This window comes from Zootoca vivipara, chromosome 8 (assembly GCF_963506605.1).
Source record: "Zootoca vivipara chromosome 8, rZooViv1.1, whole genome shotgun sequence".
Lineage (NCBI taxonomy): Eukaryota > Metazoa > Chordata > Lepidosauria > Squamata > Lacertidae > Zootoca > Zootoca vivipara.
The window spans coordinates 60,765,603-60,783,099 of NC_083283.1; the positions used below are offsets into that span (position 1 = coordinate 60,765,603).

Sequence of the window (17,497 nt, forward strand, 5' to 3'; positions counted from 1 at the left end):
TGAATCAGTTTAGCTACCCTAAAACCATCTCTGTAGGTAAGTTAAAGACATATGAGCAATTGAAGAATAATCTTGATGATTGGCTCCAATATCATCAGATTAATGACATATTTAAAATGGATAGAAAAATTGGTTTCCAAGTAGAAAAATCCAAGTTGGAAATGGAATTGTTAGAACCAAAAATAAAAATTTTGTCCAGAATGTATAAGTTACTGCTGGAGTGGCACACGAAAGATGAACAAACGAAAAATGTTATGATAGATTGGGCGAGAGTTGTAGGACATAATATCATGATGGAGGATTGGGAAAGGTTGTGGAGGAAGAATATGAAATTTACTGCGTGTAATGCTTTAAGAGAAAATATAATGAAAATGATGTATAGATGGTATTTTATACCAGTAAAGTTAGCTAAGATTTATCATAATCAAGATAATAAATGTTGGAAATGTAAGAAAAGCGAAGGAACCTTTTACCATATGTGGTGGACCTGCCCATTAGTAAGGGATTTCTGGGGAAAGATATATAATGAACTAAAGAGAGTGTTGAAAAACACATTTATTATGAAACCAGAATCCTTTCTATTGGGTATAGTCGGAAAAGAAATTTCCAAGAAAGACATAACTTTTTTTCTGTATGCCACGACAGCGGCAAGAGTATTATTAGCTAAGAACTGGAAAGCTCAAGAGATACCAACAGTGGAAGATTGGCAAATGAAAATGATGGACTATACGGAACTTGCTGAGCTGACCGGAAGACTGCGCGATTAGGGAGAAGGATCGGTGGAAGAGGATTGGAAAGATTTTAAAATGTATTTTTAAAAGTATGCTAAAATTGAGTACTAGAAGTGGATTTAGAAGTGTACAGAAACTGCAGATTTAAGAATTATGTTAAATTAATTGCTATATTGAGAGAATGGAAATGGGAAGAATTTAAAAATAAGAAGTAGAATTTGCTAAAGATGAGCAGAAATGAACCACAGATAGGGGGAGTTCGAGGAAGTACCCTTTTAGAATGTTAAAGGAAAATGATTATTGTGTTTTAGTTTTTCTTTTTTTATTCTTTATGTTGTTTTTTTGTGGGTGTTATGTTTGTATTATGTGTTGTTGGTTGTGTTTAACTATGAAATGAATTTAAAAAATTTTTTTTTAAAAAAACAAACCATCTCTGTAGGAGTCCTGTCCTCTTTTTCACATGGACTCCCTACAGGAAAATTTGGGAAAATAATAATCTCAGGCCAAACAGCAGCTAACTGATCATACTTAGAGGATAACTGCTAGCCACTTCAAGTCAACAAACAGCTAGCTTGTAAAAACATTACACTTCAAGAAAACTAATGTATTGGCTGCCTCTTTTATATGATTTCCCTTTCCTTTTCTGTATTTTCATGTTTTGCATGACTGGAGCAAGAAATTGCGTTTTCTTTTTTCTTTTTAATGTACAGTATGGAAAACAATTAGCAAAGGAGGGTGCTGTGTGAAACTCATTGTAAGAACTGGTTTACACACATGCATTTTAAAAAGCTTCCCTAGCAGTTATTGTCTAATCTCCTTATTTATTTATGGTTTCTGTCTCTGATGTTTTATACCAATGGAAACCCAAACAGTTGCATTCTCTTGATGAACTTTCCATCGTTCTTAAAAATGTTGTTGTTACCATTATTTTGCAGCTACAGCAAAGGAACGGGATGCAAGCTGAAGCAGGAAAAAGGTCAAGTTTCTTCCCTCCATAACTGGGAAGAATCTACCAATATTTCTTGCTGCCATTCTGCTGTTCACATCCGACCTGGGGTCCATGCTTAGGCAGGGTCACCCAGGCTAAGATACAGAGTGCTACAGTGCGCTAAACGCTAGACAAAAGCACTTTGCTGGGTGTGATTTATTGTAGCAACAGGCCTTGGCAACAGCTTAAGTCCATAGTGATGGTTTCTGTGAAAAACAGGAGGCTGAGCTCCCTGTTCTGCTTCCAAAGAAGCACTTGTCACAACATGGGTTGCAGCACTTCTAGCAGGGCAATTGTCAAGGAACCATTATCCAAGAATCCACATCAGAGCAGAGAAGTCAAAAAGCAGGTAATACGTTGCTTAGATTTCTCTACTTCTACAAATGGTTAGGCTTTCCAAAATCAGTGTTGCCACGCTTTGCTTCCTTTAGATGGGAGATCACTAGAGAATAGTGGTATCTCTATAATGTCTGCCTTATTTACGCATATAATGTAGCACAATGGAAGCAAATAGACTCCTGCAGGAGGCATCAAAATCTCAAGGGCCACCTCTACCCACATGAACAAGTCCAGGCCCTGCCTTTAGTCTTCATCAGAGGCCCTTTCCCACATGCCTCACTTGACGTGCAGAGGTGGCAACATGAAAATGGGCTTTTACAATGGTGCCCACCCATTTATCCCTTTACTGTTCCACTCATCTTTTTAGTGGGGTTGGGTGGGATTTGTCCTTTTTCTTGCATCGCTAGATGAGCGCTTTAGGAAATTTTGGTGTTGTATTTGATTCTTTTCTTTGGCTTTTAAATTGATGCTACCTGTTTGCATTATAGCTTGTTAAGTCACACGATTGCTTTATACATTAAATGTCTCAAACAATTATAACAAACGAACACCCCTCCTGCATTAGCAGTAGAAGAGAGTTTGGTTTGCCTCCATTCTCTCTCACGGCACAGGCTGAAGCCCAGACTGCCGCAATTACAGCATTGATCAACACTGAATTAAAATGGATTTACCCAACACAGCTGATTTGAATCACCTGTGCTGAAAATGTATAGAACACAATGCAGGTGCTACAGGAAGCTATGTTTAACGTAAGAACATGAGAAGTGCTCCACTGGAACAGACCAAAGGCCTGTCTATTCTAGGATCCAGTTTCCCCCAGTGACCAAACAGATGCTATGGGAAGCGCAAAAGCAGGATGTAAAAGGGATAAACATTCCTAGTTAATGTAACAAAAACTGATTTTGGAGAAATGAACCCTGTAACCGTGATCATGGTTGCTATCATGTGTTAGGCATGGTGATTCATTTTTCTAGCCTCCTTTACTTCCAGTATTTTCCTGCATCCTCCCCCTCGGTCTTTTCTTATTTTTCCTACAGGGGACAGGGGAATGGACTGTTATGCACTGTTGCATGTAATCACTATACAGTTTTGTGCAGTTCTCTGCAAAAAAAAAAAAGGTATCAGTGCAGCAATGGCAAGACTAATGAGCAAAACCTATGTCAATAGGAGCTGGGTTTGTCTGTGTGGCTTGGAAGAATCTACTGCTGCATCAGCACATATAATTTAGCTTCAATATATGGTCAGAGACAATGCTCTGCTGTCCAGTGCGATGCACATTTGCAGTGCAAGCAAACTAAGGGTGACGAGATGCAAAGCAGGCCAAGATTGGTGAACGGGGGGGGGGGGGGCTGCAGTGAAGCAGCCAAGTTTACAGCAACCTTTATTACTTTTTACAACTATCATCACTGTCATACCAGGGCGGGGGGACGGACACTAATATTCCTCAGCTCTTCTCTCCCTCTGTGGCAAGCTTCAGGAGAACAGAATAGACTTAAACAATTCTGCAAAGAGCACCAGCAAACTCAACAACTGGAGTTTGTTCTATACAGTATAAATTTTGTGCAGATAAATGCTAATATCAATTTTTCCGCAGGCTGAAAATGATCCACTTACTGGAACAGTTAACACTGTCTCTCAAGGTGGGTCAGTTGCTGAAGATTATTCCGCTGAAGGAAGGCTGCCAGACAACAGTACGGAAAAGCTACCACCAGCTAATGAACAAAATACAGGTGTGAATTACTAGCATCTTAGTAACACAAAGCAGTGTTTTGTGTTTGGTAGCAGGTAGAGAATGGCTAAGAGCCATTATTTAACACACTTCTATGTTCAGTGCACATTGCATTGTGTCCACTGATTTTTTTTTTAAGGCCAATTCTTGCCTAGATGTTTCATCTGTTTATTTTCTTTCTGGTTTACTTCTTGCTCGCACTCTTCATGCATATACAGCCCACAGTTGGAAGGAGCTGCTCATGGATATGAATAGAAACATTGGAAGCTTCCTTCTACCAAGTCAGGCCATGGTCTATCTAGCTTAGTACTGTCAACACTGATTGGCTGTGGCTTTCCCCAGGGTCAGACCAAGAAATTGTGCTGCCTGAGACAAACGACAAGATGGTGCCCCTTTCCCATTTTCATGTATAGAAACCAATGTGATAGTGTCTTTCACCACACCTGAGACTCCAAGAAAGGCCATGCGGCAACAGAGGGGAATGGCTGAGGGAACTGGGAAGAACTGTAAAGGACTGCAGCTATTAGCCACCACCAACAGCCTTCTGAAATGTTTTCCTCTTTCTGCCCAATGGTAGGGCCAGTCCTGAGCTCCCCAGGATTTCAGTGTGGAGTCTTTCCCAGCCTTACTTGGAGACACCATGGTTTGAACTTGGGACCTTTTGCATGACAGCATACATTCCTATTCCAGCATGCTTATTGAAATGACCACTGGAAATAATTGGGAGTTGTTGTCTAGCTGTCAGTATTGCTGAGTAGAACTGTTTGTGTATAAACTGTGTATAAACTGAAAAATTCAGAAATATGTGCACTAGAATGCACAGGAACAATTGGGAGGACGGGACCAAAAAGGAACAGTGATGTAGGCACTAGTTGAAATATGCAGCAGGCTGAACGCATTCCAATTTGAACCAAGGCCTATGGCCTGGCATGACATCATATCCTGAGATGTTTTGTCATACAAACCATGCTGATTGGAATGGGACACAGGGCAATAACTTAGGATAACAATTATCTTCATAATCATGTCTTGCCTGCAGAACCTAATAGGCATCTGATTGACCAATGTGAGAACAGGATGCTAGACTAGGTCTGCTGATCTGATTAAGCATACGGAGCTCTTCTAGTGTTCAGATATAAAAGGGGGTACTAGAACCAGGAAAATGGAGACAGATCCAAAGTAAAGCAGATTTTCCTCTTGCTTAAATTTAATAGAAGCCCAGTTCAAAGGAAGCCGAGATAAACTATAAATAGTTTAAGAGGATCTATACATAAAATGAGTCCACAGAAATGGAATACCATGTGTAGGCTAAATATTTTTGGCGGATTGAAGATGGTGTGAATGATTTTAAAAGATTTTTAAATTATGAAGCTGCAGACTTTATTATGCTACTTCCTGTAATCTAAGGACTGTGCTGCAGCATAGAGAGCTTGGGGAGAAATCTTACAAATTGCAGCAAAGGCAAAATGGATCTACATTAGAAGCACTCCAGGCAATAAGGGAGTTTATGATTTACAGCACAATCCAATGTGCCTGAATTTAATGAACTGCATTCAATGGGATTTACTCTCTGGAAAGCATTATAGGATTACAGAATATTGGTCAAAGATTGTAATTTAGGATAATAACAATTTTGGACATGTTTATCAATGTATGGTTACTATTTTATGATCTTTGATTAAAATGGTTAATAAAAAAATGAATGGGACCTTCACAAGAAAACTACAGCTCACAATCACTTCACAGAGATTTCACAAATTAATTTTCTGATGGCTAGTGTCCTACATGCTCAAACATCACAGTATAAAAATGATTTGTGAGCAGAGAACCTGCCTGAAACCATTTCTATTCTGCTTTAGCATAGATTTAGGTTATAGCGCACAATTCTCCCCTCCCCCAACTTGACTCCCCTGTTCTTCATATTATGGAACTTATAAAACAAAAACATGAATTAATTCAGAGGACTGAAACTTAACAATGACATTTAACGAAATGCACTTGTGTTGCTTTTTATTAATGCTTCTAAAAATAAAGTATCAGAAAAATAATAACAATTTAACATTTATGTTTGTGAAGATATCAAAAGTGGACTTTCCAAGAAACCGATGAGAGAAAGAGAAAGACAGACATCATCAGACATATTGGAGGAGCTTCGGATGCAAGGAATAATCAAGACCTCAAGTGCAAATTCTAATAACAGAGCAGCAGATGATGCCATGGTAAGTAGATGTAAAAACTAACAGAAATACACTTTCCAGTCTGAGCTGATATTTTCTGCAGTGAACTATGGGTTACTCCTGCAATGGATCTTTCTTGAGGAATTGAGAATTGAGTTAATTAAGCTGTTTATGTAATGTATGAGAATTATATTATACTATATTATAGTAAACATTCCCGTGACTATCTCTGGTGAAGGTTGGTATAAAAATCTCTACACATAATAAATAAATTTATTATATTTATTTCAATCAATTTATTTCTGAAGGTCTCCTAAACCCTTATTCAACCCCACACTTTCTTCTTTGCTGCCCCTTATATCTAAAACTCCATCCCAAAACACCCTCAAACCTTGCAGGGCTTCTTGTAATGATTAGTCAGTTTTTTCTTTTCAAAAAATGAACTCAAAGTGACTTGCAAAAGACACAAGATGAGAAAATAAATATTAAAAAAAGAATTAAAGCAACCTAAAATACTCACAACAAATATACAAATACAACTCAATCCCATGCCACTAAAATATGCAGAGAACTAAATTCTAAAAACCTGAGTGAATAATTTTTTTTAAAATTTACTCGGCACCTAAAAACAGATAGTGAAGGCACCAGGTGTGCCTCCCTGAGGAGAGCATTCCACAACCGGGGAGCCACCACAGAGAAGGCTTGTTCTCATGTTGCCACCCTCTGCACCTCCCTTGAAGGGAGCATACCAAGAGGGACCTAAGATGAAGAATGCAGGGTCCAGTTGGTTCATGTGAGGAGACATGGCACTTGAGGTGCTAGGGTATTTTTTTCCCCCTGTTTGGCATTTTAATCCAAATTGGCTTTCATTGACAAAAGAAATAAACACTCGGTATAAAGTTGACATGAACTGGAAAAATGCAGGAGATGGAATATAAGGTTCAAAAGTAGTAGCAAACAAGTTAAATCCTAACACTGGAGATAGCATTAGCAAGACTCTGAGAACTGTATGTACAAAAAAAAAATATTTTGCTTCGACTCAGACCAACACGGCTACCTACCTGTATGTACAAAAGTAAGCTAAACACAACCAAGTAACTATGCATGTCTACTCTGAAGTATATTGTTATGTGTTAAAATAGATTTTCATTATTTCTCTTTCTATTTGTTTGGTTCTTTTCAACATTATTTCAAATACTGTGATTTAATTTATTCACATGCATGCAGAGAGTAGAATAAGGTAATTCCCCTTTGAAAAACAGACTTCCTTCATGGACATATATAAAATTTTACTATTTCTACAGTTGATAGATACAGGAAATCCACCAAAGAAACCACCAGCCAAACTGGAAAAGCTCGAAATCAAAAGGAAGCACATAATTTAACAATAAAGGACTCTGAAAACAAGCCATGTGTTGAAAAGAGAAGAATCCACTAATCTGACTACATCATTCTAGTATCTGAATACCTAACAATCAATAATGTATGCAACATCACAACATATCTTTGAATTAGGAAAGCTTCTGTTCCACATGTTACTACTGAACTTGGCTCTTAATGGAAGAGGTATTTCTAAACAAGTTAACTGATAGAGGCTAATACAAATTTGAAATTTTCTGCCTTCCTGCCTTCCTTCCATCCTATGATCTGATTAAATTCAGCATGCATCCAGTGAAATAGACTCTAGTCCCAAAATGTAGTGCCACAATAAGTGTTAGGTCATTAAGGTGCCACAAGGCTCTTTGTTGTTCCTGCTTCAGCATGCAATGTACAGTCGTACCTTGTTTTTTGAACAGCTTAGTTCACGAACAACTTGGAACTCGAACATCGCAAACCCGGAAGTAGGTGTTCCAGTTTGCGAACTTTGCCTTAGAAGCCAAACATGTGGCGCGACTTCCATGGCTTCTGGTTGGCTGCAGGACGCTCCTGCACACATTCTGTTCAAAAACCAAGGAACAACTGTACTGATAGAGCTGTAACTCTGACAGGAAGGTCAACAACTTCTAATGACTGTCTTACTCAGATAGTCTTAACGTGGGTAAAACTCATGCAAGGGGTTGGGGAAATCAAGATTGCTGTGATTGACCATGACCTTCACATATTCAAAGTGGGTTGTTTTTTTCATGCTGAGCATGCATGCATTCAAGTTCTATGCACATAGGCTGTCTCCATGCACCCTTTAAAATAAAGGGTACCAGATCATACATACAGGGTCTATGCACCTATAAACAGCGTTTGAAATTCCCATTGTTCTAGGCATGTTTTGTGACAGGGAATTTCATTAATGCAAGGAGTTTCTGAGCTGTGGGCACAGTACTGAGCCTAAGATTTCAGATAGGACCTTTTTCTGTCTCACTTCCAGCCACTCTGATGACTGGGAAAGGGCCCTCATAAGAATAGTAGGGGAGCAGGCACGGGATGTATGGCTTTGTTTTTTGCAGTCTTCATATGAGGACTAGACCATGTGAAAAATGAACATAATATTTTAGCTGCAGTTCATTCATTTTCAGCTTTGTGTATTTGTTATAAAAAGTGCGCCTAGACACTCCATTGTGGCGCCCATAACCTAGGTTTAAGGTGCCATTTAGCTCCTAGCTTTCACATCTCAGTTTCTATAAATTGTATGCCTGCAAGCTTTGTGCTAAAAGCAACGATTAGCACATTGAGGTATGGGTGGGGCCTACCTTTGCAATACCCATCTCTCCCCTCCACATGTTGATTATATTCACATTAAGAATTTGTTTGTGGTGCTAGCCTATGCTATGTTGTATCCCTACTCCATTTAAAGAGGCATCTCTTTTCAGACAAGAGAAGAGCAACTGAAAAAGGAATTGCTGACTGACAGACCGTCACCACTAACCTCCCATGAAAGCAGAACTACAGGGAGTGACATAGACTGTTCAGCTTCTGAAGTTGAAAAAACTTCCAATACTTTTCAGTTGCTTTCCTTAAATCTGGGTTCAGGAAGCTGGACAGAGAAAGAAGATTGGGGTGATAATGTAAATGGCAATTTTGAAGGTTTTAGTATGGTGGAATCAGATGCCACTTATAACACAGTAAATGAAACATTTTGATCAGTACAATTTCTTTCAAACGTATTGAGCTATGGAAGTTAAATATCTAGGTTTTCACCTGCATTAAAATATATGTACTAAAAACCAAACAAACATTTGATTATGATTTAATTTGGTAGGATATTTTCATTCCCACCCCCAACAGACAAACAAAAATAAAATGTAACTCATTCTAGCAGGATTGTTTATTATTTTCAAATACGAAGCAATTGATACAGTTTGTAACTGAATAAATATTAAGAGTTCATGAAGAAGAATAACAAACTAGAAATAGACCTTTAAAATGGTCTCATTGTTGGCTGTTTCCACTTTAGAGCAAAAGAAAACTTTGTCATCCTAATCACTGAGGTATTGATAGAAGGTGGGATAAACAGTGCAATCCTACATATGTCCACTCAGTCAGAAATAATTGTATTGTTGCAATGTTAGCACTAGGGCTGCCAATGAACTATGTAGCGAAACATCAGTTAAACAATTTAGATTTTAAAAAGTTAAATTTGCTGGGAGTCCCAGAGGAGAGACAGCGAAATGAACCGATTGGGCAGAGTCTTTCCCATTTGTACGCAACTGTTAGCTCCATTATTAACATAATCCGCCTTACTTCATGTCCACTGGGTGGCTACATTTAGAGAAGTTATCCAACAGTTGGCTGTTCCCAGATTGAATGTTCTAGAATTCAACATGAAAGCAGGCAAGCCTTTAGTGTTGATCCAGCAAGGGCAATGCCTAGGGGGACACAGGCCTCTCTACCCCCTTATTGTCGTCCTTGATGCAGCCTTGCTTCTACAAGGTAGTGGGAGGCGAACATCTGTAGTATCCAGGATAGCATGTCCAGCATACACTGCTAAATAAAAGACGTGCTGCTGTAAGTAGTGCCAGGACCAGTCATGGTTTGCTGAAACTGGGAGATTTGTTCCTTTCACAATAACAAGAGAATTGTGTTGTTTTTTTGACATGGTGTGTGTCCATCCCCACTACCTGAAACACCCCCATTACACCATGGATATTGCTTAAAATGCAAACATGTTCCACCCTTAACATTTTTCTGAAAAATAATGCTGGCGGACTTGTGAATGTTTTGTAACTTTTATGCTTCAGATATGCATCTCTCAAGCAATAAATATATGCAAACATGTTAGCCCAAAACAGCCATGCAATTTCACATCTTGCACCTGCAATCTGGGATCGTCAGGAGGTGGTAGAAGGAAGCAAAAGTGGCACAGTGTAAGAAAATGAAACATCAGTGAGTGTTCATGCAGTTTATTGCAGAGAACAGTAGATGGAGCCCTGGTGAGCATCAGCACTGAAAAGCTTACACTCAAGTCAAAACTGGAGCACCAAAGATGTCAGGGAGCTGAATGCAATAACAGCCTTCACCAACCTGGTCGCTCCAGATGTTTTTGACTACCATTTCCATCAACCCCTAGACAACAGGGGCTACTGGAGGTTGGCAAAACCTCCCACATAACATTCCATACTCACATTGCACTGTCTTGAAATTCAACAGTTTTGAAGGCATAGTTTCAGGTTTTTGTGAGTGCTGGATAAAAAGCAAGATATTTTTTTATGCAAAGGTGCTTGGATATGAATATCTGATCTTGCCCCCCACTGCCAAATATCTAATCATTGGGCCGCCAGCTCCTTGAACAAAACAAATATAATAATAATAATAATAATAATAATAATAATAATAATAATTTATTATTTGCAGCCTACCCATCTCACTGGGTTGCCCCAGCCGCTCTGGGCGGCTTACATGGTTCATAACTGTTACTGACCAATACTGACACCCATTTCAGACTCCTGCCAGTAACCTAACAGCTTTTAAATTTGTACAACTTTGAATCTTGGCATGCAGTTCTCTAACCGAGCAATGTGTGCAAAAACACTTACAGTATAATGAGCTGAAGTGCAGCTTCATCAATGGAAATAGCACACAACACAGATGGGGAACTGTGGCCCTCCAGATGTTCCTGGACTACAATTACCATCATCCCTAATCTGCTGTCTGAGGCTGATGGGAAATGGAGTCCAATCAATGTATGGAAGCGGCAGGCTCTTGACAAACAACAATGTGATGTATTAGTGGGAAATACTTTGGGGGGGGGAGGAGAAATTTGCTCTAACATGCTGCTAAATTTTCAGGACAGCTTATAAAAACAAATTTGCAATATGGAGAACAGAATTTAAGATTGGAAGAATTAGAAACTGAGAGAAACCAAAACCCACACCTATTTCAGGTACAATGGAATTCAAACCAGGATCCTTGCCCACTGCACTACCGGGATTGCTGGTCAGAAGAAGGTATTTGTGAGTTAGGATCGAGATGCATCACCGGAGTCCTGAATCCCCCAGCCTTAAGAATAAGGTGACCATCACAGAGCCAATCCCTGCAGATACCCCTTGAGGCTAAGCAACAGAGGCACGGATGAGTTTGTCTATTTCCGATATATTCTTATATGCCGCTATGGTTAACGGATCTCCCGAAGTGAGTTTCTTGTTCTTTCGTGCTATTATAACGTATTATATTACACCTTCAATTTGTGATGTTATTAGACAGATTTACCATGTTCCTAATGCTTCTAAATTATAAACTAGCTAAGCAAAAATAGTTGTTTCATCATCATTACACTGCATTCTATAATAGCTACCAGGAAAAAAAATATATTTATGGTTGAAAGTAGGGGTAGGGAACTTTTCACAGACCAAGGACACATTCCCATTTAGGTGACCTTCCAGGAGATACATCCCAGTGATGTGCAGGGCCAGAGGCAAAAGCAAACCAAGCACTGTGTGTTAATTTTACCTTTCTATAGCAGTGTGGTTTCTACACACATTCACACCCCTTCTCTATCCTTGATTCAGGCAACTGAGAGGTATTATAAGAGTCCAAGGACACATTCAAGCCAGGCTTCAGTACCTGCATCATATTTCAGTTTGAGTTTATTTGTTGGTCCTTTTAAAGCACCAGTCCAACAAAAGCTTTATACTTGAAAGTAGCTAAGTTATGTCTTGCTTATTGCACATTTCGTTTGGCAGACAAGGCAGGACTCCTACAATCCGTGCATTTCTAGTCTACACTAATTCCAAAATATGGATTTCCAGCCTGACTTATAAATAGATGTAGAAGAATGCTTGAAATAGCCTACATTCCTATCAACAAGTGATAACCAACTAACCTTGTGGTGTTAAAGCTCAGGCAGAACACTGCTCTAGAAAGGAAGACATTGGATTGCTGGGCTTCGGTGCCGGAGGTTGCATCCATACTTAGTTACAATTACTGCCCCATATTGCTAAAGCCTTTAGGAACCAATCTGGGAGGGTCAGTATGATTCCAGCTAAAAGCCAACATGGTCCCTTGCTTGGGAAGGGAATAGTTTTTAAATAAAAAAATAGAATTAGTAGGGCAGTTTTGAAGTTCAGGTGGAAGAAAAATGAAGACTGAGAACCTTGTGTATAAGCCACACAAATCACATCTGAACATCAGGACCTGTACTACTCAAGTGTTCAGTCCAGCAATCCTTTAAATGTGCTTGTGATGCAGAGCAAGCTTTTATTAGCTACACAAAGTGCATTTAAAAAGCACAATATCTAATCCTGAACAGAGGGAAAGAGGGCACTGTGACATAACATTTTCCAACAGCTGCCATAACATGCTCCTTGCCAGACAACTGCAGAATGCTGGAGACAGGCTTGCACATTTCCAGCTCCAAGTCTAGCTACTGTGTTTGAAATATCAAAGCATAAGCCACCACACCAGTCTACGCTGCAACATATCCTTTTCCGACTCTGTCAAACCACAATAATGCTTCAAAACGTTATTCTGGTGGCTAAAAGGGGTGTTCTTGGGTCTTAATCAGCACTGCAGCAGGGAAAGGGGCAACATATTACCAGAGTATGGTGATAGTAGAAGCTGAAAGCAGAGAACCTCTTGCCATACTGCTGCTAAAGAAATTCATATGCCTGGAGAACTAATGTTAGGCCTGTTTTAGGCAAGAGTTGCACTTGTTTACAGACCAGGGGAGGGGATAGAGCCATCTTGGTCACTAAAGCAACTATTGGCATGTACCCTTGTACGAAGTGCCCTCCATCAGCTGAGACTGGTGTGTCAGCTACAACCCCTCTAAGACAGAGATATTCTGTCCACAAATATCCATCGGCCAGACTAGGCTACTACCGGTACTATGTATTATGTAGGGCTGCCTTTGAAGGCTTCTCAAATCTTCATCAAAATATTGCTTCTAGCCTTTGAAATGAAAGTCATCAAACTGGAATATGTCTCATATCTTCAACAACCATACTGACTCCCAGGCCTTTTCCAAACAAGATTCAAAGTGCTGGTGTTTACCTTCAAAGCTGCATGTGGCTTTGGACTGGTGTGCCTGAAAGAGTGCTTCGCATGCACAAACCTTCCTTCTTCAGGTGCTCCCACCTGAGTAGCAGCCAATGAAAAACCTTTATCAATTGTGGCATAGGACCTTTGAAATGCTTCGCTCCCCAGAGACCCACTTAGTACCTGCTCAAAGGTATTTTGGGCATCACACAAAGGCTTTTTAAATTTTCCTGGGCCCTTTACCATATTGATCAAATTGGTTTTTATTCTGTTCCAGTGGTGTGCCTATTGTTTCTGCTTTTTATATATATATAGAGAGAGAGAGTTTTCTTGTTGTTAAGCTGTTAAAGGGCAACTAACAGAATATTCTGGAGTAGGATTACTGAAAGCAAGGACATATTTCTTAAATAACTAAATGAATGTGAAGTCACCAGCCAGAACCTTTGGATGGTATCCAATGTTAGTCATACTCAGAGTAGACCCACTGAAATTCCTAGACATTACTAACTTACATTCATGAATTTCAATGGGTCAACTCTGAATAAAGAGACAGATACCATCCCTAGTTGTTTTTATTTATTCATAAGAGCTTGGATTTAGAGGTTGCTATTCACAGAATAGCTATTCCTGCTAACCTACCAGTTCCTGCCAACCTGGCAGTTCGAAAGCATGTCAAAATGCAAGTAGATAAATAGGTACCGCTATGCAGAAAGGTAAACGGCGTTTCGGTGTGCTGCTCTGGTTCGCCAGAAGCGGCTTTGTCATGCTGGTCACATGACCTAGAAGCTGTACGCCGGTTCCCTCGGCCAATAACGTGAGATGAGCGCTGCAACCCCAGAGTCGGTCACGACTGGACCTAATGGTCAGTTACCTTTATTCACAGAATAGTGGGGCAGTTTTTGCCTATGACCTCTGCAGCCTGTACTGTCTCATTTCTCATGCTGTTCAATCCTCAACTTCACATGTTCTCCAACCATTGAGGACCGCTTCTCCATATATGAACCAACCCAGACCTTGCAATTGTCATCTGAGGCCCTTCTTTGTGTGTCCCCTCTCCAAGAAGTCCGGAAGGTGGCAACACACGATCAGGCCTTTTCTGCGGTGGCTCTCCGTTTGTGGAATGCTCTCCGCAGGGAGGCTTGCCCGGTGCCTTCATTACATACTTTTAAGTTGGAAGGCCAAAACATTTCTCTATAACCAGGCCTTTGGCTGATTAAACAACTAGGGTCTTTGAAATGTGTTTGTAGGAGGGAGGTTATTGGTGTTTCTTTGTTATGCATTTTGTGTTCTTACTCGTAATTTTATGTTGTGAACATCTTTGGATGAAGGGTGGTATGATTTAATAAACAATAATAATTATAATAATAACCCTCTGCAGCAGATTTTCAGAGGTGGTGGTAGAAATTGGGAAAATTCACCTCTCCCTGCCCCTTCTATAACATTCAGTGGAGTTCCACACACAGGATTTATGGATTCAATACTTTGAAAAGAATTACTTGGTGCTTATATAACATTTCTCTTCAGTACTCCTAGCATGTTACAGTGGTACCTCGGGTTACAGACGCTTCAGGTTACACACTCCGCTAACCCAGAAACGGTACCTCGGGTTAAGAACTTTGCTTCAGGATGAGAACAGAAATCGCGCGGTGGCGGTGCGGCAGCAGCGGGAGGCCCCATTAGCTAAAGTGGTTAAGAACAGTTTCAGGTTAAAAACGGACCTTCAGAACGAATTAAATTCTTAATCCGAGGTACCACTGTATATTCATTATCACACACAAAACAAGTCAGAGGGAGATTTGAGGCTGGGGGGGAAAGAGCACTCACTGTTCAGTCATTCTTCTGAACACACATTGGGGCAGGGAGGAGAGCAGGATTGCACCCATTCACTGCCCTAGCTTGCCTCCTATGTACTTTCTGTGCAAAAGAGCCTATACTCATACAAACTGAATACATGTAAGCTCTGCTTATTATACAATCAGGGATTCTGCCTACTTAGCATTTCCCCAATTGTGCTGATGGAGCCTATGTGCATAGCTGGAATAGTGCTAATGACTTGCCTAAGATCTCCCACTGGGTTCATAGTTGAACTGAGATTTAAAGTAAAGCACTTGCTAGCACATTTGCATTACAAACCAAACTAAAGCAAGAGCCCTTTTAAACCTCATCTATGAAAACTCCATTAATTACATGGCTACTCTCTCCTTACAGCCAATAATTCTAGTATTCGGTTCAGAAGAGGATACTCATTATTTCTTCCAATAGCCAAACCTTCTTAAATAATTCACCCCTTGCATTATAATCTGTAACTTTTGCTTGTATTAAATATTGAAGCACCATAATTCCTTGTAAGTTTATAAAGAAAGAAGGCTGAAGGAAAATAAAGTGTAAATTCAGTTGTCACAAAATCCAAATGGCACACTTGAGAACTAAGTAGACTCCAGTTCATTCCTAAAATCTAGTATTCGCAAAGATGCCATCAATAAATAAACACCACCTAGTATACAGTTGCCTTTGTTCAGTTTATTCCTGCTGATTTATTAATGGCTGTATCTTATTTCCGAATTCAGTTTCACAAGTGAAATTGTAGATTAAAAGAATAGAAATCAACAAGAAAAGAGTATTGTCATGTACACAGTCTTACTCTCATGTAAGTGTGCATAAGACTGTAGCCTAAAGCTGCCACCCTATACTGTATGCACATATGTGACAGCACACCCCACTGAATTTAATAGAACTTAATTTCAAATAAACATGTTTAAGATAAGGCTGCATAATTAGCGCATAACTCAATGAAAATTTCTCGACTTTACTACGCTTCTCTTTGTACAAAAATATCAAAGGGTTCACACCTGTTAAGGATTCCAGTGTGCTCAAGCTCTAAATAGCTTTCAAATTAAATTTCCTGCCATATATCAGTGTTAAAGTTGTCCAATTATCAACAGGTGCCCATGTGCTATACTCTTTATGTTTACTACCTTGATAGCATATCATTTGGGACGACTTTAAAGTCTCTATAGCAGACACTGTCTTTATTTTTGTCGTGTAAAATGCCAAAAAGAACATCTGTGCATTATCATGTTACGCTTACTATCTCAATCTTGGCTGTGACAGACAGAGGGGATCTGTTTTCCTTAGGCCTGAAGGAATCTCTCTCAGAATAAAACTAGTCTTGGTGATACTACGGTCTGCTCCTGAAGCATGCAATGTATTTTCTGGAGTACTTTGCTCTTAGCATACTCAGGACCCAGAAAAGGTTGTCAAAAAGGGAGACAAGCACATTATACAATCAGCAATACATGATAAGCACTATGGCAAGAGGTGTAAGAGTATTTAGGGTTTTCTCGTAGGAAGCCAAATGATACCCCATATAAGGTATGCCTATTTCAAGTATTTCATTAAGAAAACTTTGCTCAGAGTGCAACCATTAGCTAAAAAACATTTTCTAAGAGCGCAAAACTTCAAGCCTTTTTGAAATCACATCGAAAAAATGCAATTCTCAGGAGCCAAAACTGTTTTTAATAGAAAAACAGATTATTTAATGTGTTTGTTTTTATTCCGGTATGTGAACTGAAAACTTTCTGATAGCTCCATCTTCATTTCAAATATCAGAAATACAGTGCCAGATTAAACCCTGTGGAGATCCCGTAGGCAGTCGAAATATCTCCTAATACGTTTTTGTAATTTCCTTCAAAATCAAATCAATATTATTTTGATCTGTTGTCGCAGGGCACCGCAGAAGTAACCTTGATTTAGGCTAGGAATATATATACACACTTACTGAGGAGTAAGTCCCATGGACCTCAGTGGGGCTTGCTTCTGAGTAGACATGTATAGGATTGCACTGTTGCTGAAGTCATAATACCCCCCTTCCAAATGCCTTCTGGGTCATTATCATATGCTGAAATAAACCATTGGGAGGAATAAATAGAGTGGAATATAATCGGTGGGCCTTTGTTGTCTTCAGCAGCCTGCTGAATGACTACATGACATCCCCTGCTCTCTGACATGACAGACATCTGGTGCGTATAAATAAATAAAAGGACTGACAATACAGTTAATGTTAATACCACTGAATTCAGTAGCAATTGGTAAGCTGGCAAGCTGTCTGCTCATTGCTACCCCTGAC

General features: G+C 39.6%; 1 protein-coding gene across 1 annotated transcript; it reads left to right on the forward strand.

Annotated features, from left to right (window-relative positions):
* Positions 1 to 1,935: 1,935 nt before the first annotated feature.
* STMND1 (stathmin domain containing 1) lies at positions 1,936 to 8,845 on the forward strand. Its single transcript, XM_035125081.2, is given in 5 exon segments — positions 1,936 to 2,068; positions 3,653 to 3,788; positions 5,864 to 6,006; positions 7,269 to 7,335; positions 7,338 to 8,845. Coding segments are annotated over 5 exon segments (495 nt in total). The 5' UTR covers positions 1,936 to 1,984; the 3' UTR covers positions 7,403 to 8,845.
* The last annotated feature ends 8,652 nt before the right edge of the window (positions 8,846 to 17,497 follow it).